The sequence below is a fragment of the Notolabrus celidotus genome, chromosome 1 (genome assembly GCF_009762535.1).
Source record: "Notolabrus celidotus isolate fNotCel1 chromosome 1, fNotCel1.pri, whole genome shotgun sequence".
Classification (NCBI taxonomy): domain Eukaryota; kingdom Metazoa; phylum Chordata; class Actinopteri; order Labriformes; family Labridae; genus Notolabrus; species Notolabrus celidotus.
This window is the reverse complement of record NC_048272.1, coordinates 21,242,590-21,258,587: the sequence shown is the minus strand read 5'-3', so window position 1 is coordinate 21,258,587 and position 15,998 is coordinate 21,242,590. Positions and strand designations below refer to the sequence as shown.

At 42.4% G+C, this 15,998-nt stretch overlaps 2 protein-coding genes across 2 annotated transcripts in view; one reads left to right on the top strand and one right to left on the bottom strand.

Moving 5' to 3' along the window:
• atrip (ATR interacting protein) overlaps positions 1 to 15,998 on the bottom strand; it is a 99,110-nt gene that overhangs the window by 22,803 nt on the left and 60,309 nt on the right. The window lies entirely within an intron of this gene.
• LOC117811374 lies at positions 4,561 to 15,076 on the top strand. The gene is made up of 5 exons (XM_034681619.1): positions 4,561 to 4,847; positions 5,212 to 5,314; positions 5,754 to 5,852; positions 7,625 to 8,136; positions 8,410 to 15,076. The coding sequence occupies exons 1-5, from the start codon at positions 4,804 to 4,806 to the stop codon at positions 9,845 to 9,847; spliced, it is 2,196 nt and encodes a 731-aa protein (XP_034537510.1). The 5' UTR covers positions 4,561 to 4,803; the 3' UTR covers positions 9,848 to 15,076.

The following is a 15,998-nucleotide window of genomic DNA, read 5'->3' as shown; positions in this document are numbered from 1 at the left end:
CTCCTCATTTAAACCAATCTGTGCACATGGATTCTTGCATGTTCCTCAAAATTTTGGAGCCAATCTGAAACAGAGAACCCCTCACGGTCTCACCGGTGGGACTACGACTCCCTGAATGCTTCAAGCAGCATCTGCTGGAGGATCCTGGATTAACAGCCAGTAGATGGAGGGTAGCATGGTGTTTTCCCACTGTTACTGCGCGTTTCGCTGCAGCACAGGCTCCCTCCTGCACACGTCGATGCTTCATGAGGAGTTTCAGTCAGAGAGGAAGATATCCAGAGGGAGACCACTGCGACTGATTGGCTGATGACCCTTAACAGCCCACCAATCAGACACCATCTCTACTGTGTGACTGCGTGTGTTTCCCTCTTCGTCTCTGAACACAGTGTGTCAGCCTGCGCATATTTTTATGTTTGCAGAGCCGCATGCATGCAAGAGTGTGCGAGTATGTGTGTGTGCAGGATGTTGAAATCTGGAGCTGGGAAGAAGGGGGAGGGGCAAGGATACAGACGCTGAAGAAATAGATGAAAAAAGGAGGAAAGTGGAGAATACAGAAGAAAAGAAGGGAGGAGGACAGATGCTGAGGAGAGAGCAAAAGGAGCTTTGAGGAGAGAAAGAAGGAGAGAGTGAGGAGGAAGAGGAGGAGGAGGGGGGGGGGGGGCGACGATCTGCTAGAGGAAGCAGCAGCATCTGTGATTTTCTTAGTAACCAAGGCGGCTATCCTCTGTTGCTGTGACGATGGGGTGCTGGCTCTCTGGACCATGGATGGGTGACCAAACGGTGAGCATCCAAAAACCTGCCACAGTGTTTTAATGCTGTGTGTGTTTTGGTGTCTCACAGGGGAAGATGGAGCTCTGCTGTGCGAACCATGTTCAGGTGTGTGTAGATACAGATGCAAAATGGCTTCATTTTTTATATTTCTGCAGACACATTTGATTTTATTTGTGTTGTTTTCATACTTGACCTAATTTATGCGGTACAGGTTAACATCACACACTTTATCTGATTTTTTTTTTTTTCAAATATGTGGAATTTTCCTGTTGAGGTTTATGTTCATCATCTCCATCTGCCATACCCTCACAGTCACTCTGCTGTCCTCTGTCTCCACACACAGGTGCCATTTTGTGCTTCTCAGCTCATACTGCGAGTGTGTGTATGAGTGTGTTTGCGTGAGTGTGTGTGTTTGGGCGAATGTAGCGGAGGGTGACTCATGGTTGTGATGTGCTGGAGTTAACAATACTGTTCATGCGTCTAATCCGATGCTGCCAAGCTGCATGTGTGTGTGAGAGTGCAGGTGTCTGTGTGTGTGTGTGTGTGTGTGTGTGTGTGTGTGTGTGTGTGTGTGTGTGAGCGTGCATGTGTGTGAAGTAGGCTGTGGTTTATGTTGGCTCATAGGTGTTAACCCTTTAGTGCCAACATGGACACTGTGTTCACATTCATCATATTTGATGTAAACCACCAAAATTAGTCTGTTTGGTCATAAAAGGACTAAATCACCATCTGTCTGCAAAGCTGTGCGCGCTGACCCAGTTGCATAATGTCGACTATTCCAGAGTTAATAGTCTGAAGTGTGAAAAACACAGACTACAAGAAGTGCGGTTAAAATGGAGGCGTGACGACAAACTCTTCACTGGTTCCTGAAGCTGTCGTCCCTTCAGTGCATGTTTGGGTTCAAGCATTCCCCTGGTGATGGTGCTTTCACCTTGACATAGACTAAAGGGTGAGATATGGTGACTTAGAGTCCCTTATGTGGGTCAAATCCCCCAAATGGTAGATCCCACATTTCCCACTTTGCACCTGAGAGCATCCCTACAAATCAAACTTCTACATTTGCAGTTTGTAACATTTGTTTTTCTGTACATTTGTTGTCTTCAAGCTGATGACATCCCAATTGCATCATCAGGGTCATATTTTTTAGTTCTGACAGAGCTTCTCTAAAGCCACAGAAGATGTCACTCATCTACATATGTACGTAAGGTAGAGTGATGTTGTAACAGACTGGCTCTGAAGGTCGATTTTACAAAGTAAAAATGTTAATTTCACCACAAATCAGTCCCAGTTATTAATCCATAAAGATAAGCCACTCTAAATGAATGCACAATAACACATACATTGACCCACCCAAAGTAGCACCAATGCTAATGATGCTCATGTCTGCAGGATGCAAATGTAGCACCAATCTGTTATCAATACTGCTTATTACTCCGAGCCAATCTCAGCTTTCATTGGGCAAAAGGTGGGGTGCATGCTGAAAAGGTCACCAGGCAATCACAGAGCTTACATATAGAGACAAATGACCAGTCACGCTCATGCACTCTGAATGTAGAGTCACAAGTTAACCAAAGGAGGCGTATGTCTTCTTTGCACTGTGGAGTTGGAGTGTTGGAAGAGAGCCCACACATGTATCTGGGAAACGTGCAGACGTAACACAGAAAGGCTCCCGTCTTGCTGGGAATCATCGGCAGCAACTGTGTAATCGTGCAGCCCTGCAAATTAGTAGACTGATAATAATTGTCAACCTTTCTGTCGATTATGTGGTATTAAATAATTAAAATGTTAATCAAGAGGCTAATCCTGAGACACAAGATTTTGTCAGTTAAAGATCGAGACATACCGCACAGGTTTACTCATTTCAATCAGATGCTTTCACAGGAAAGGAAGGGTGTGTATTTGTTGGGAATCCTAGGGAATTTTCAACTACTCTTCAACTCTTAGGGATAGAGGTGTTTAACCTCTCTGTTGAATCTGACTGTGTTTTTAGTTGATGTCACCAAACCAGGGACAAAAAAGGTAGACTACCTGTTTAAGAAAGACAAACGTCAGATATTTATTTAGAGTGGTGGAGAACAGATAAGTCATGGTGCATTAAGGGCCTGTGTCCACTGACAGCGTTTTCTGTGATTGCAGCATCTATTTTTCTGAACAAAACCAATGACATTCAGGTTTTCAGTGTTCAGGGTTATAAGTAAAAAGCCCCCTCTAAATTAGCCGTACATTTGGGGCTGCTATATCGCTCTCAGTTGAATCACCAACCAATCAAAACCAAGAAAGGGCAGGACTTCTGATATCAACGTTCTGATATCAACTTTGTCAACAACAGTGGAGGAATTCTTGGAAACTAAGCATTCAGGGTTATTTAGTGCAAACTTATACCCCTTTTCAACCGAGGCAGTTTCAGGGCCGGTTTCGGAGCCAGCGCTCAATTGACAACTTGTTTTTCGTGTTTCAACTGCGAGTGAATCGGCTCCCCGCCGGGAAAACCGGTTCCAGAGCGGCTCCAACCGCTTACGTCAGGGCCGAGGTGCGGGGTTGCAGTGACCAAAAACACAAACCAAACGTGTTTCCGCCATTATCCTGCAGTGAAAAAATAAAAAAGGCTAATGGATTCCAAGTCAAAGCAGTGGTCGGCCGAGGAGACAAGCTGCCGCTGTCCCCCATTGTTGTCTTTGTGAGGGAAATTTTGCGCAAGCGCTGGTGGGAAAAGGGGTCACATGAATCTGACGTCATGATGTCCACGGGCTCGAGCGGGCGGAAAAACCAAGCCGTGTTGGTTTGTGAGTTCAAACATATCTGAACCAGCACGAGCACCAGCCCGGAAATACAACCCGGTACGCGTTGGTCAAAAAGAGGTATTACTGTCACTGCCATGGGGAGTGGAAGTGTGGCAAGATTAGTTGTAACCTATCAAAAGTAATTGTTGGTGAGAAGTGCTCTGAAATCGAGGTCATAGGTGCTGTCAGTGCAAATAATACCATCCGTGGACACAGGCCCTAAAGCAAGTGTTTCCTGATTTCTTGTTAGTTCAAGTGACAGTTTAATTTAACTTTAATTCTTACACTGTTCTAATTTTAAAACAGTCATTAAGATAAATCTATATGTCTCTAAAGCACACAGTAACAATATCAGGTTACTCAGTTGGAAGAGTGTGTTCTGTGTACTGGAGCAGAATCCTTATCACAGCATCATCACTTTAATCAAACTACCGCCCTCTGCTGCACAACATCCGCTCATCTCCTCCCATTATCCATTAAGACGGGCATGGCCATTTTAATTATATTAGAAAAAACATTAGGCTGAGGGCATGCTGTGAAAAATATTTTGTCCATCAGTTTTTTCTAGTTGCCATTGTTTTAACAGGGTATAAAAATGGCTCCTGTTGTGATTTTGAATAAAGAATGAATGAGGACACTGGGTAACTGGGTCATAGGCTAAAGCAAAGCTAATTAGCAGTAAACACATGGCAGTTAGCTTGGCACAGGACTTTTATGTGATGGTCGTGGATTAAAATGTCTGATTCTGTGACAGTGTTTTTAAAAAAGTGAAATTAAAGTTTGTTTGAGGCGTTTTCCTGTTATGCAGAAAAATGTATGACTCATAATGCTTATTCTCTTGGTGATATTCTTGGTATAACCACACAAGTAATGTGTGCTCTGTTCCAGAGAAACTGAAGAAACTGCTTACCTTTGTTCTTTTGTTGTAACTAAGAATAAGAGTTTTTTGACAAACAAACAATTAAAAACCATATATTCACCAAACTCCAAAAAAGGTTCTGTTGCTGTTCAGCATGATGGGTTATACATGCTTGTATTTCATTGAGTCTCTCCTTTGGTCTGTTTGGCTCAGTTAAATGGGCGGAGTCTAGCAAACCTGAGTCAGCGAGATGCTCTGAGGATCCTGGCAGCCAGTCAGCGTCCAATCACACTGCAGATAAAGGGTCAGAGAGGGCGTGCCAGTGACGGAGACAGGGGTGCGTGGGAGACTCTCCCCCTCAACCTGCAGCACCTTAACCTGCCCCTCCCGCCAATGGGGGCAGGGCTAAATGCATCCAGCCCCTCCTACCAGGAAAGGTACTTACACCATATTTGTTCATTTTCAATTTAACAACAATGGAAAAGTAAAAAACAAGGAATTGCAAAGATCTGAGAGGGTTTTTTTTGCTTTCGTTATCCTAAAAAGAAAAACAATTGATGATACTCAGATCAGATAACATTTGGTTAGATGGGGTCAGTTTTAACAGTGACAGTCTTCAGATTTGCTAAACTTTTATAAATGGACAGTATTTAAGATATCCTCTTATATTTCAGGTCCACATTTTATTATTTTGTCATCGTCAAAACTATGCTACATAGGGTCTACACTGACAATGTATTTTTTGTGAAGGATTACAAAAATATTGGAAATTAAAAATGTTGTGTTCTTGTTTTCTGTCAGACATTTTTACAGCCACCTGTCTCTGCCACAAGATCACTGTGATGCAGGACGGTACAGTTACCTGTCCAGCTCACCACATGACACTGTGGACATGGTTCATCAGGTGAGACACACACTCAGTCCAAAAATATCGAATGTCCCTATTAAAATACATCAAAGAAATGTACTTGAATACACTCTGGCTTCAGCAGACATTCAGTTCTAGCACTTAGGCAGGATTCATGGATGATCCATATGATCATGAGATAAAGCTCAGTAGCTCTGTCATGTGGTTTATCACAGACAAACAGACTTAACCTTAACATTACACACGCTGCACTAAACAAACATGACCCACTAGAATGTATGGTGGCTGAAAAAGCAGCTAGATAAACAAATCTTTCCATTTTCATGTACGGTCCAGCAGAGCTTGCAAGTTGGCACATTCAATATAAGAGTGCTTTCACAGTGGATGTTCAGCCCACAACTGACTGGAGCACCCTTAGACAAACAGACACTTTGAGTTGTTTTTCATTTTCTTTTCTCGTATCATGTTGCCTCAGGATCCAGAGCTGACTGGTCGAGGGGCACTGAAGGGACAGAACTGCCTGATGGGATGCTGCAATACAAATTTGGAAGAACCAAATGGCTTCCACAGCCAGGTACGCAAAATAACATCTTACCTCAAACTGTCGATTTTCTGTGCTGATAAAATAAGATTCTCCATAAAACTCAATTAAAGGCACAGTGCGTATAAATGGGAATATTTAGAGACATCTAGCGGTCAGATTGAAGCGCTCCCCTGCTCATCCCTCCTGTTGGTGAAGCTACAGTGGCCTCCAAGAAGCTCCTGTGATGCATGATAGGAGCGTGATTTGGTCAAGTTTTTGCCATCAGAAACTTGAATCAAAATAAATTATTTTGCACACATTAAACTCTCTTCCTCTTCGTCTTCCAACCTGAACTGTTTCATTCTTGGTGGCCATCCTCTAAATACATAAACATGCGCAACTGGACTAATTTGCGTGCTCTCTCCTAGGGACCCGCTCCTATGCAGACATAAGTCTGATTCTAAGTTACCTAAAAACATAAATACTTTTATATTCCAGTGATTACACACTAATTTAAACATTTCTATAAAGTCTGTTCGGCTAGATGCCACTAAATACTGCACACTGTAGCATTAATACCTTTTTCCCTGTTATGTTGTCAGAGTAAGCAGTTATGAAAGTGCTTTTCATCGCTCTATCGAAAACAAATTGAATTTGATAGTGCACATTGCAAAATAAATGAAGTAGTTTGAAGTCTGAATGATTTCCAAACACTTTTTCAGTCATTACACCTCACGGGCAGACTAAAACTGGCAACACGCTGATCCTGTTCCTGATGTGTTGTCTGAGTAAAGCTTGACACATTATTTCTCAGTGTCACTGAAATCCACTGTCGTCAAAAAAAAAACCCTACCAAAAACATCAATGAGTCACACTTTTTCACGGATTGTTTCTTCGCAACTATGAACACAGTGTAGTTTGTTTTGACTCAATTCCACACACACGCACACAGACACCCTCCTACTTCCAGAAATACTGGAAGAGCAAATCTGGATTCATCTGCAGCCGAAAATAGTCCACAACAGATGCACTGTTTCTTCCTGTTTATGTTTGCTTATAACTACAATGGCCATCTGTTTCAAAAACCCACTGAGTATTTATTTCAAATTATACTATAATAATATTTTATATCAGTTTTTTCCCCTCTTTTCAGTTTACATGCTTAGAAACAGGCTTGGGGTTAATGCAAGACATCAGACAGCATGGACAGAGACAGCCTCATGACCCCCCTCTACATGATGTTATTAAGACTAAATGGACTCAAATGGCTTCAATTGGAAGCAGTGTTGGATTGTACCTTTTACATTTATAGACATCACTTCAGTCCTGGTCCCAAGTGAGTCGAGTCTATACTAGAAAAAGGAGTCATAACCTCGCAGACTACCAATTGGTCATGGAGATTTGTTGGTAAAATCATCACCTGCATAGATGAAAGAATAGCATATGGTATCTGAAGCAAGCAGAGTTGGACTAAGCTGTACTGCGCAGTGGACATAAGGTGCACACTACATTGCTGGTTTGGTCTATTCATAGGTATAATCCAAGATATTGATGGCCTTACACAACATCCATGTAAGCCAAACTTCTTGCCTAAATTAAATAAAGAATGAAACCAAAATAATGATCATGAAACATCTTATCAAAGACTACTTAAAAAGACAAAGAGTCTTCATCCATCACTGAATTCTACCCTCCAGTATGTGACATTTATTCACCACTACTCAGTCTTGAGGCAGAATGTGAGGTTCCACATGTAGACAACATGTAAAATAGTGGATGTACTTGTTTGAATGACCTTGGACTGAGAGTGCTTGTTATTGCAGACTGACGATGAGGACTTCATGCTTGAGAAGCCGATGGGGTTCCTGCCCCTCCATCATGAGCTGGATAGTGGCCTGGGCTGGACAGATGGCTCCCTTCACCAGGGAGACCTCTCAGGACTGGAAACTGAAGAAGGAGGCCTGGAGGACTGCCATTCTCATGGGGCCCTTGCACCAGGGGGTTGTGGGGGTTTCGGAGGGGGCTCTCCATCCTCGGAGTCTTTTATCTCCTCTGAGCTCAGCGACTCAGGCTTTTACAGCGTGAGCACCGGGGAGTTCAGACACTTCCAGAGGCTGCTGGAGAAGCGAATGCGGCTGTACAATGCCAGACTGCAACATCAGGGTGAACCCTGTGAGAGGCGGGAGAGGCGGGACAGCTGCCCCAAGAGCCACCGTGAGCTGCTGGAGGCTATCCCTGAGGCGCTCACCATGCAGCCTCAGTGCCAGCGCCTGCAACTCGGGATGGAGGAGGCTGCTGAGCCCGTCATGGACCTCCCACCCCGAGGACTCTTCAGGTAGAAACTAGTTGGATGAATGCCTATTCAATATGACAGACTAGATGTACAGTATAGTATATGATAAGACTAGATGTACAGTATAGTATATGATAATATGTGACCGTATTTGAGGCCGTTTTCAAGAAGATGTGGTAAAATGTCTTTTTGAAATTAACTTATTTGTGCAGTTAAAGTTTGCCTCCATGAAACCAGCTCCTTACTTCTGAACATCTGTATTATCAAATTTGTTGTTGTAGTGCTGCTGACTGACTTCTCTGTTTTGATTTCCAGGGTTTCATCGGTCCAGTTCCATAAAGCTGATCGTCCCTGTCTTAACCGTCATAGCTCCAGCAGTGGAGCCCTCTTCAACCCCTCTCATGCTGCAGTTTCACGAATGGCCGCACCAGTCCTCTCCACCTGCAGCACTCCCTCTAGCCACCGGAGACCAATGGTACCCATGCAGCCACACCACGAGGCCTCCAGTTCAATGGGGATGCTACGGAGAAGCCGAACACTTCACCATCGACCTCCTCCTCAGGAGTATCGTCGCCGGGCCAGCCATCCAGCTTCCCCGTCCTACTGTGCAGCCACCATGCACCAGTGTGGAGGTGTAGCGCCTTGCAATGTCCTGCCGCTTGGTCTGCCAGAGGAAGGTGAGCTAGTGGCAGGTATGATGACATCCCACCCTGCTGGCTTGGCTGTCTCTCCCCAACAACACCCCACTGCTCTAGGGCATGCCATGGGTGCCATCATCCATGAGAGATGCTATGACAGCCAGCAAAACAGCCAGGTTGCTCACCATGATTTCTGGCACTCACAAGAAAGACGCCTGATCCCTGAACCATTGGTAACAGAAAGGGACAGAGAGATCGAACGAGAACTGGAACAAAAAAGGCAAATGCAGAAGGAGAAAGAGCTTGAGAGGGAGAGAGATGCTCAGATTCAGGAGGAGATGGATAGAGAAAGGCAGCAGGAGCTGGGGAGATGCAGAGCAAGAGAGCAGCAACACCTCCAGAGTTTGGTCCATCCTCCTCAGGCTGGAGATGTCAATGACACCTGGCCTAAACCTGCCACTCGTCAGACCCAGGGTGTTGGGGGAGGCAGAGGTCTCTACAGCACCCTGGAAGGCCACACAGGGGTTAACTGTGCTACTGGGTGGGATGCAAAGAAGGGACACATAAACGTAGGCCTAAGCCCCAATCCCAGCTCTGTTCTGCAGCCAAAAATTGAGCCAAGCCCCAAACCCAGCGCAACCTCAAGGGTCTCCAGGAGCCAACTTCTGAGAGACCGGGCATCCCAGCTGGCAGATGAACGCAGCGGGATGAGCACAGATGAGGAGACCAACACTGACATGCTGATGGGTCGTTACTGGAGTCGAACGGAAAGGAGGGAACACTTCCTGTTGGCCCGTGAGCAGAAACAGCAGCAGATGCAGGCTAGAGGAATTACTATACGGGAGGCCAGCAGCAGGGGGGGACCCATCATGGGAGGGGGAGGAGCCTCTATGGGAGATGGAAGTTTGCTGGACAGTAGAGGAGGTGGAGCTTTTACAGATGGGCGGTGCAACACTGTCCTTGAGATGAGTCAGAGGAAGCTGAGTCGTCTGAGGAATAGGAAGCTGCTGGATGACTGGACAACAGTAGAGGAGCTCCTGACTCATGGGACAAGGCTGGACAACCATGAGGACATAATGTGTCCCAGCTCCCTGCTCACAGTCACCACTGTCTAACTGCATGGACACACTTTTATCAGTAACTCTGTGCGTGAGTGTGTGTGTGTGTGGTGTGAAGCTAACCATGCATTTTTAGTAAATCTTCCGGTCCTTTCTTCTCAAGAGTCACATGGGAAGACAGATCTGAGCTTAATCTTTGTGTGTCAGGTACAGAAATGGTTAAGTGGAAAAAAATATCCTCTTAAATTGCATATTTTTAGACATTTCAATATCCACCATCCTCAACAATTCTGTACTTGATGCACAAAGACAAAACTGACACCCTGCTTTTCATATGACTCTAGGAAAGACAGAGGGCATGATGATCTATGAAAATGTTTGACTGTTCCTTTAATGAATGTGCGTAAGAGAGAAAACCTCACTGTTATCACCTCAACTGATAGCTTTATGTGTGGGTGTGTCACCACTGTACAGCACTCCAGACAAAATGTGTGTCAGTGCATGACGCTTCTAATGACAAACAACCAAACAAGGTCAGATGAGCGCGTATGTTTGCATCATGTGTTTCATGCTACATCATACGCTACAATTATTACACAAAGAAGTCTTTAACAAAATTACAAACGTTTGAGCTTGGACTCCAACACTAAAATAGACCCTGAGATTTCAGGGAGCAATATCGTTCTGCGTGACGTACTTGGATGTGCACTAATGATAGACAACTACTTTTACATCAGGGCCACAGAACACATCAACTGTAGCGATGCAGACAATGATAACTTAGATTTGATACCAAATCCTGAACGGTTTTTATAGAAACTCTGTTTACAATTCAAGTACTGATTTGTGGGAGCGCTGGTGAGGGAAATGTGCCACGGAGGTCTGCAGAGGATTTAAATCATAACATAAATATATGTGTCACCTAGAAGGACGGTACGCTACATTCACGTCATATCATTCACTGGACTTGTTTGCAGCTCAGGAAATGATGCCCATGAATTTAATTGAAACTTGTTTTCTGAGATTTTTCAAACCTTTAGACTCTCAAACTACTCAGAATTAAAATTTCTGTTTAAACATCTTTTAAAATAGTGGCTTCATAACATCCTTTGTCACCACCACTTGCAGTTACGAATTTAAAAACACTACTGCTGCAATAACTCAGATTAGTAAAACAGGAGATTTACATTCCAACAAAATGGATGTGAACCAAAACACTCATCAGTAAGTTTATCATATCAGCTGGAAATTATAACTGAATGCTTATTTTAGCTCTTATGAACATGCACAGCAATTTAGGATGAAGACTGAGCTTTCTTTGCAGCAATTGCAAGTCAGGGATGCACAATATTGGATTTTGCCGACATCTGATATGCCGATATCTTCAAACTTCTATGGCCGATACAAATACCGTTATGTTCAGTCTATTTGTTTTAGACACAGATGTAAAACAAAACAAACATTTGATTCTACGTTAAATATCTATTATTTTCATTATAGGCTACATTTCTTAGTCCTGTTTATTGACTGAAGTAAAGGCTGCTGACAGAAACTTGTACGATTGGGCTTTCTGTTTCCAGCACTTAATAAATAAAACAAATATTTCCATACAGCTGACATTTTAAGCTCATTGTTGGCACGCCTAAGCTGTCATGGCATGCACATACTTAATGCCTGTACTTATCAGAGGTATCTTTAATATTGCCTATACTTATAATATACTTTTTTAACTTTAACCAGCTTACATCAATATAATGGCAATTCTTTTGTGCATCCCTATTAAAAATGTCTAGTTTGGGCCACTTCATCCTGGTTACAATATTACTTATCCAAACTAGCTATTTTATTTATAAATAACTACTCCTTTATTTTCATGTACTTCCCACTCTTTACAGCTGTTTAATGAGATCAGAGTGGATGATAGCAGCAACGTGATTCAGTGGGCTAGCCCACGGCTCCCTGCAGCCAACCAGTCAAATTGCAGAACATCAACATTGCTGAGGGGCAGTGCAGCTGCAGCAGCTGGTTGTCTGAAAGCACCATAATGTGAACACTTTCATAACAGGATTTTTTTTTTCACTCTTACTGTTCTGCTGACATGGCGTGAATGCAGCGTACCATTATTGGCCCCTCATGGTTCATGGCTTCCTGTTCCTGCATCTGTCTGTACTTTTGGCAGGATGTTTACAGATCTACCTACCCAGGTATCAGCTTATGCATGTTTATTGAAACCTACAGTGATGCATTGACTGTGTGGAGATCATTTTGAATAAAAGAAGCTACACCTCAAGTCAGCTTAGTGTTGTCCAGACAGCTGCAGCATCTGTAAGGTTGGACAGAGAGAGCTCAAATCAGTGATGTTGACATTCCACTTAAAGCAGATACAGTGTGAGTACATCTGAAATCTGCTAATTACAGTTCTGCAGTTTGGGAAAATGTGCAATAATACCTCAAACTAGTTTTAATATGATAATGGCAGAGTTCTGTGCACTACCTGTCATGTTTCCGTCGAATGCAGTAACTGGTTTTAAATCACAGATGCACAAGAGTGACGAGTCGCTAGAAGTGCACGTCATCCTAGAATCCAAAATGGAAAGAACAAAGGTCATGTAGATATTTCCATCATTTCTTTCCATTGTTTTCCATTTGAGGGACCTAAGAGATCAACTTTTTGCACATCATTTTTTATACAAAAAGTTTCCCTACCTTTCTGTACCAGGGACTGAGGCCAGTTGAACGACTGTAGATAGAGCGATAGTGTGTATCGATGTTTTCTTTATAAACTATCAGTGATTTACGGAGGAAAAAAATCAATTTATTGTCATTGTGTTGGACATATTTCAATATTTTTCTTGTGATGGTTATAAAACTAATGTGAAAAGTTTTTATGATCTTTAGAACCTTTAATCTAGTTAATTTATTTAGAAGTTGGTGAAACTTTAATTTTCCATTTTTTTTAAAAGAGTGAACACAAAATGTGAATATTATTGTCTCTTTAAATGGCTAAATTGAACTTTACTGTTGTTTTGTGTCATTATGACATGTACATATTGATTTTGTCAGAAGGTGCAGACGAGGTTGGACTTGCGACAGTATCAGGACATGCTGATGCCATCAGACGCCTCCAGTGGTTTATCATGTGGTTCTGTAGGTTTATAGCTGTTTTATGGAGGCTGTATATACAGCACAGAGATTTACATTTGTAGTATTAGTATGTTTAACACTCACAATATTGTTGAAATTCATGGAAAGTGGCTCAGTTTGTTCTGAATGTTAAATGTGGGATCCATGAATTATTGGTTGGATCACTGACACGCTAATGCTTTAAGAAACACTAAGGTATCCTGAACAATCATGTTGTTCTGTGCCTTCTTCAGAGTCATGTTTCATATATCATTTTATCTCTGTGTGTCCAGATCTGAGATGCTTCCAGGGTGTTTACAATGCCATTCGTACTGTGAGCTAGTTCTATGCTCAAAAGTACAATGTCAACATTATCCTGCAAAGTTTATGATTTTAATGGAGCATGTTAGCATTCGTACATTTACTTTATTGAATTTTTAAACACTAAGAATCATGGGAATGTGTTTAGTTCTCCTGGGAATGGTGATAAAGCAAACTATCAACAATATTGAAATATTTATGTAAACATTGTAGTGCTAGATGGGATTCAGCTTTCCTGATTGCACTATGTCTAAGTTAAACTTACAAGAAAGCAATCCAACAGTTGTCAAAAATATCCCCAAAAATATAAAAACATCTCAAATTCAAAGTTTAAGAGGTGGCATTACGCTTTTTCATATTTGACCAACGAATATTAAGTTTAAATATTGGATGTCGATACTGAACCGGGGCAAAGTTTCAAATTCTGAGGTACCACAGGCTGCTCTGAGTGATTTCAAAAAGTCACGCAAGGATTACACAAGACAGACAAGTTTTGCCGAAATCGTGCGTCAAGGATCGGTGAATCTTCCAAAAAAAGCACAATGCGAAACACCAACCCTTTTGAAACTTTCTGTAAGATTTGAGGTCCATATTTAATCATGTGTTTTTTAAATTGAGGAACACGGTTGAACTCAGAGATGGCAACAGTGGGGGAAGCTTCCAGAGATTGCTGAAATGAAGCATTTTGGACAGAGAAAAATAAGGGTTTTCAAAGGGTTTACATGTTACAGATCAGTCACCAGTCCAATATGACTCATGAAGCGACCGAAGCACAATAAAGAGAAAGCTGATTGATACGCTTTCTCCCTTATAAAAATAAGTTTAAGGAAGGACTTTTTTAAATGAGAGACATTTTAATTAGTCAAAGTTGGAAAAGCAGAGTTTAAATAATTTAATTTCAAATGGTGACATTATTTTTGATTGCTGATTCCTGACATGCTGGCTAGCTTTTTAGTCTTTATGGTCAGTGTGGCACTTTGCTTTTACCACGATGTCAACTCAAAGTGACTGCTATGAAAAAAGCATATAAAAAGCTGAAGTAAAATCAGACTCAAACTGGTTGAAGTGCAATCTCTGTGCAATCCATCAGCTATCATCTGGTAGACAAAGAAGGAGAAAGCCTTGGCCCTCATATTTATCTTACAGATTTATATAAGATGCATTGGAAGTCCTGAAATATTTTCTAAAGTGGAGCATAGAGGCGAGACGTGTCAGATGATTGATGGGTACAAAGATTTCAGAAATTCTTGGCCTGAAAAAGATGTCTTTCTTTCACATTTTTAGAATAAAAAGTGGGAGCAGTGGAGTTGGCAGGACTATGTGCTGTTTTGTTTGTGCTGGACACGCAGAGATAACACTGATATCCATCTTTTGAACTGACTCTGAAGAAGATAGAGCATAAGATGATTCACGTAAAAGTCTGTTGAAAACACTTGGAATGAGAAGTGAAATCAAACCTCCACCCTGTGTGTTTTCACTTTTTTTTTCCTTCTCTCGACTGTGACTCAAACGGTCTGAATAATGGATGACGGAGAAAGAGTTTTTTTTTTCCTTCTCACCCGCCTCCCCCTACTTCACTCTCTTTGCTTACGTTACACAAGGACACAGAGAGCTGAAAATAGTGCTGCTGTCCTCATATGATGTGAAATTAAAAGCACACTGGAGCGGAGACACTTGCTGCTGGGGGAACTCTACACTACTTATAGTCCATCTGACAATCCCTCCATCCAGTCTGCAACACCACCTCCATCTGTCTGTGCAAGGGTACTTTTCACAACAGCAAGCTTTTTGGAATATGATGATGTATATGTGATTGTAATAAAGAGATTTTAATTAGCTATGACAAAGTGGTTCTGTGTTGTCATTGGCTCATATTTTAGAAGTCTAGATGTTTGGGTAACATAGTTTGCCTCAGGCTGAAAGGAATAATGTGCTGCTGTGTGTTTAAATTGAGGAGAGCTGTAAGTAACGTGAGCACACTTTGTCAGTCTGTGTCAGTTTTGTATTACATTCCGAGGCCAATCACATTCTTCTTCAAACGGTCAGATGTATCTGGTGTAATGCATAACAAGGCACACTTCTATTCTTCCTCCAGAGAAAGCATTGAAAGGACAGAGTGTGGGAAAGCAGAGGAGACTCACTCACAGAGCGCTGTGGGACAATAGATCCAGACCTTTGACCTGAAGAGACAGAGATGTAAAGGCAGCTCCCCAAGCAGAGTCTTTTGACCTTGTTATCATGTATATGTTTTATCCTCTGATACTTGTGTTATTGTGGCATTTGAAGAACTGGAACATTCAAATGTCTTTAAATAATGGAAAAGGTTTGGGAAACTGGAAAGTTTGTCATGATAACGACCAAATTCCGTCAGTCTCCCATCCATAACTGCACCAGATCTGATCAGTTTCTAGTCTAGTCAATGTGTTAACTTCCTCTGGATCCACTCCGTTGCGTTCCAGCTGCGTCCCTGATCCGGCAGGTCAGAGCCCTCCGGATCAGAGACACAAGACTTCTATTTTTGCCAGATGCCAGAGCACGAGCATCAATCTCAACAGAGCAGATGGAGCGGGACAGGAAGTCAGGCACCAAAACAAAATGAAAACATCTGGTTAATTTTCAGAATAAAACACTATGTGTTATCACCAGATCATATTTCACTTAACTACAACAACACACCGTATTGATGAGCTGAGCCAGGACTGAGCAACAGGTCAGAGGTTTTCAGAGGACCAGAAAGACAAGAGGGATAAGGAGAGGAGGAGGA

What these genes read in the sequence shown, in the direction of transcription:
- LOC117811374 (XM_034681619.1), top strand. Translation starts at nt 4,804, where the DNA reads ATGGGGGCAGGGCTAAATGCATCCAGCCCCTCCTACCAGGAAAG. An exon ending in AGCCCCTCCTACCAGGAAAG is followed by an intron (nt 4,848 to 5,211) that starts GTACTTACACCA and finishes GTTTTCTGTCAG; the next exon opens with ACATTTTTACAGCCACCTGT. An exon ending in CAAATGGCTTCCACAGCCAG is followed by an intron (nt 5,853 to 7,624) that starts GTACGCAAAATA and finishes TTGTTATTGCAG; the next exon opens with ACTGACGATGAGGACTTCAT.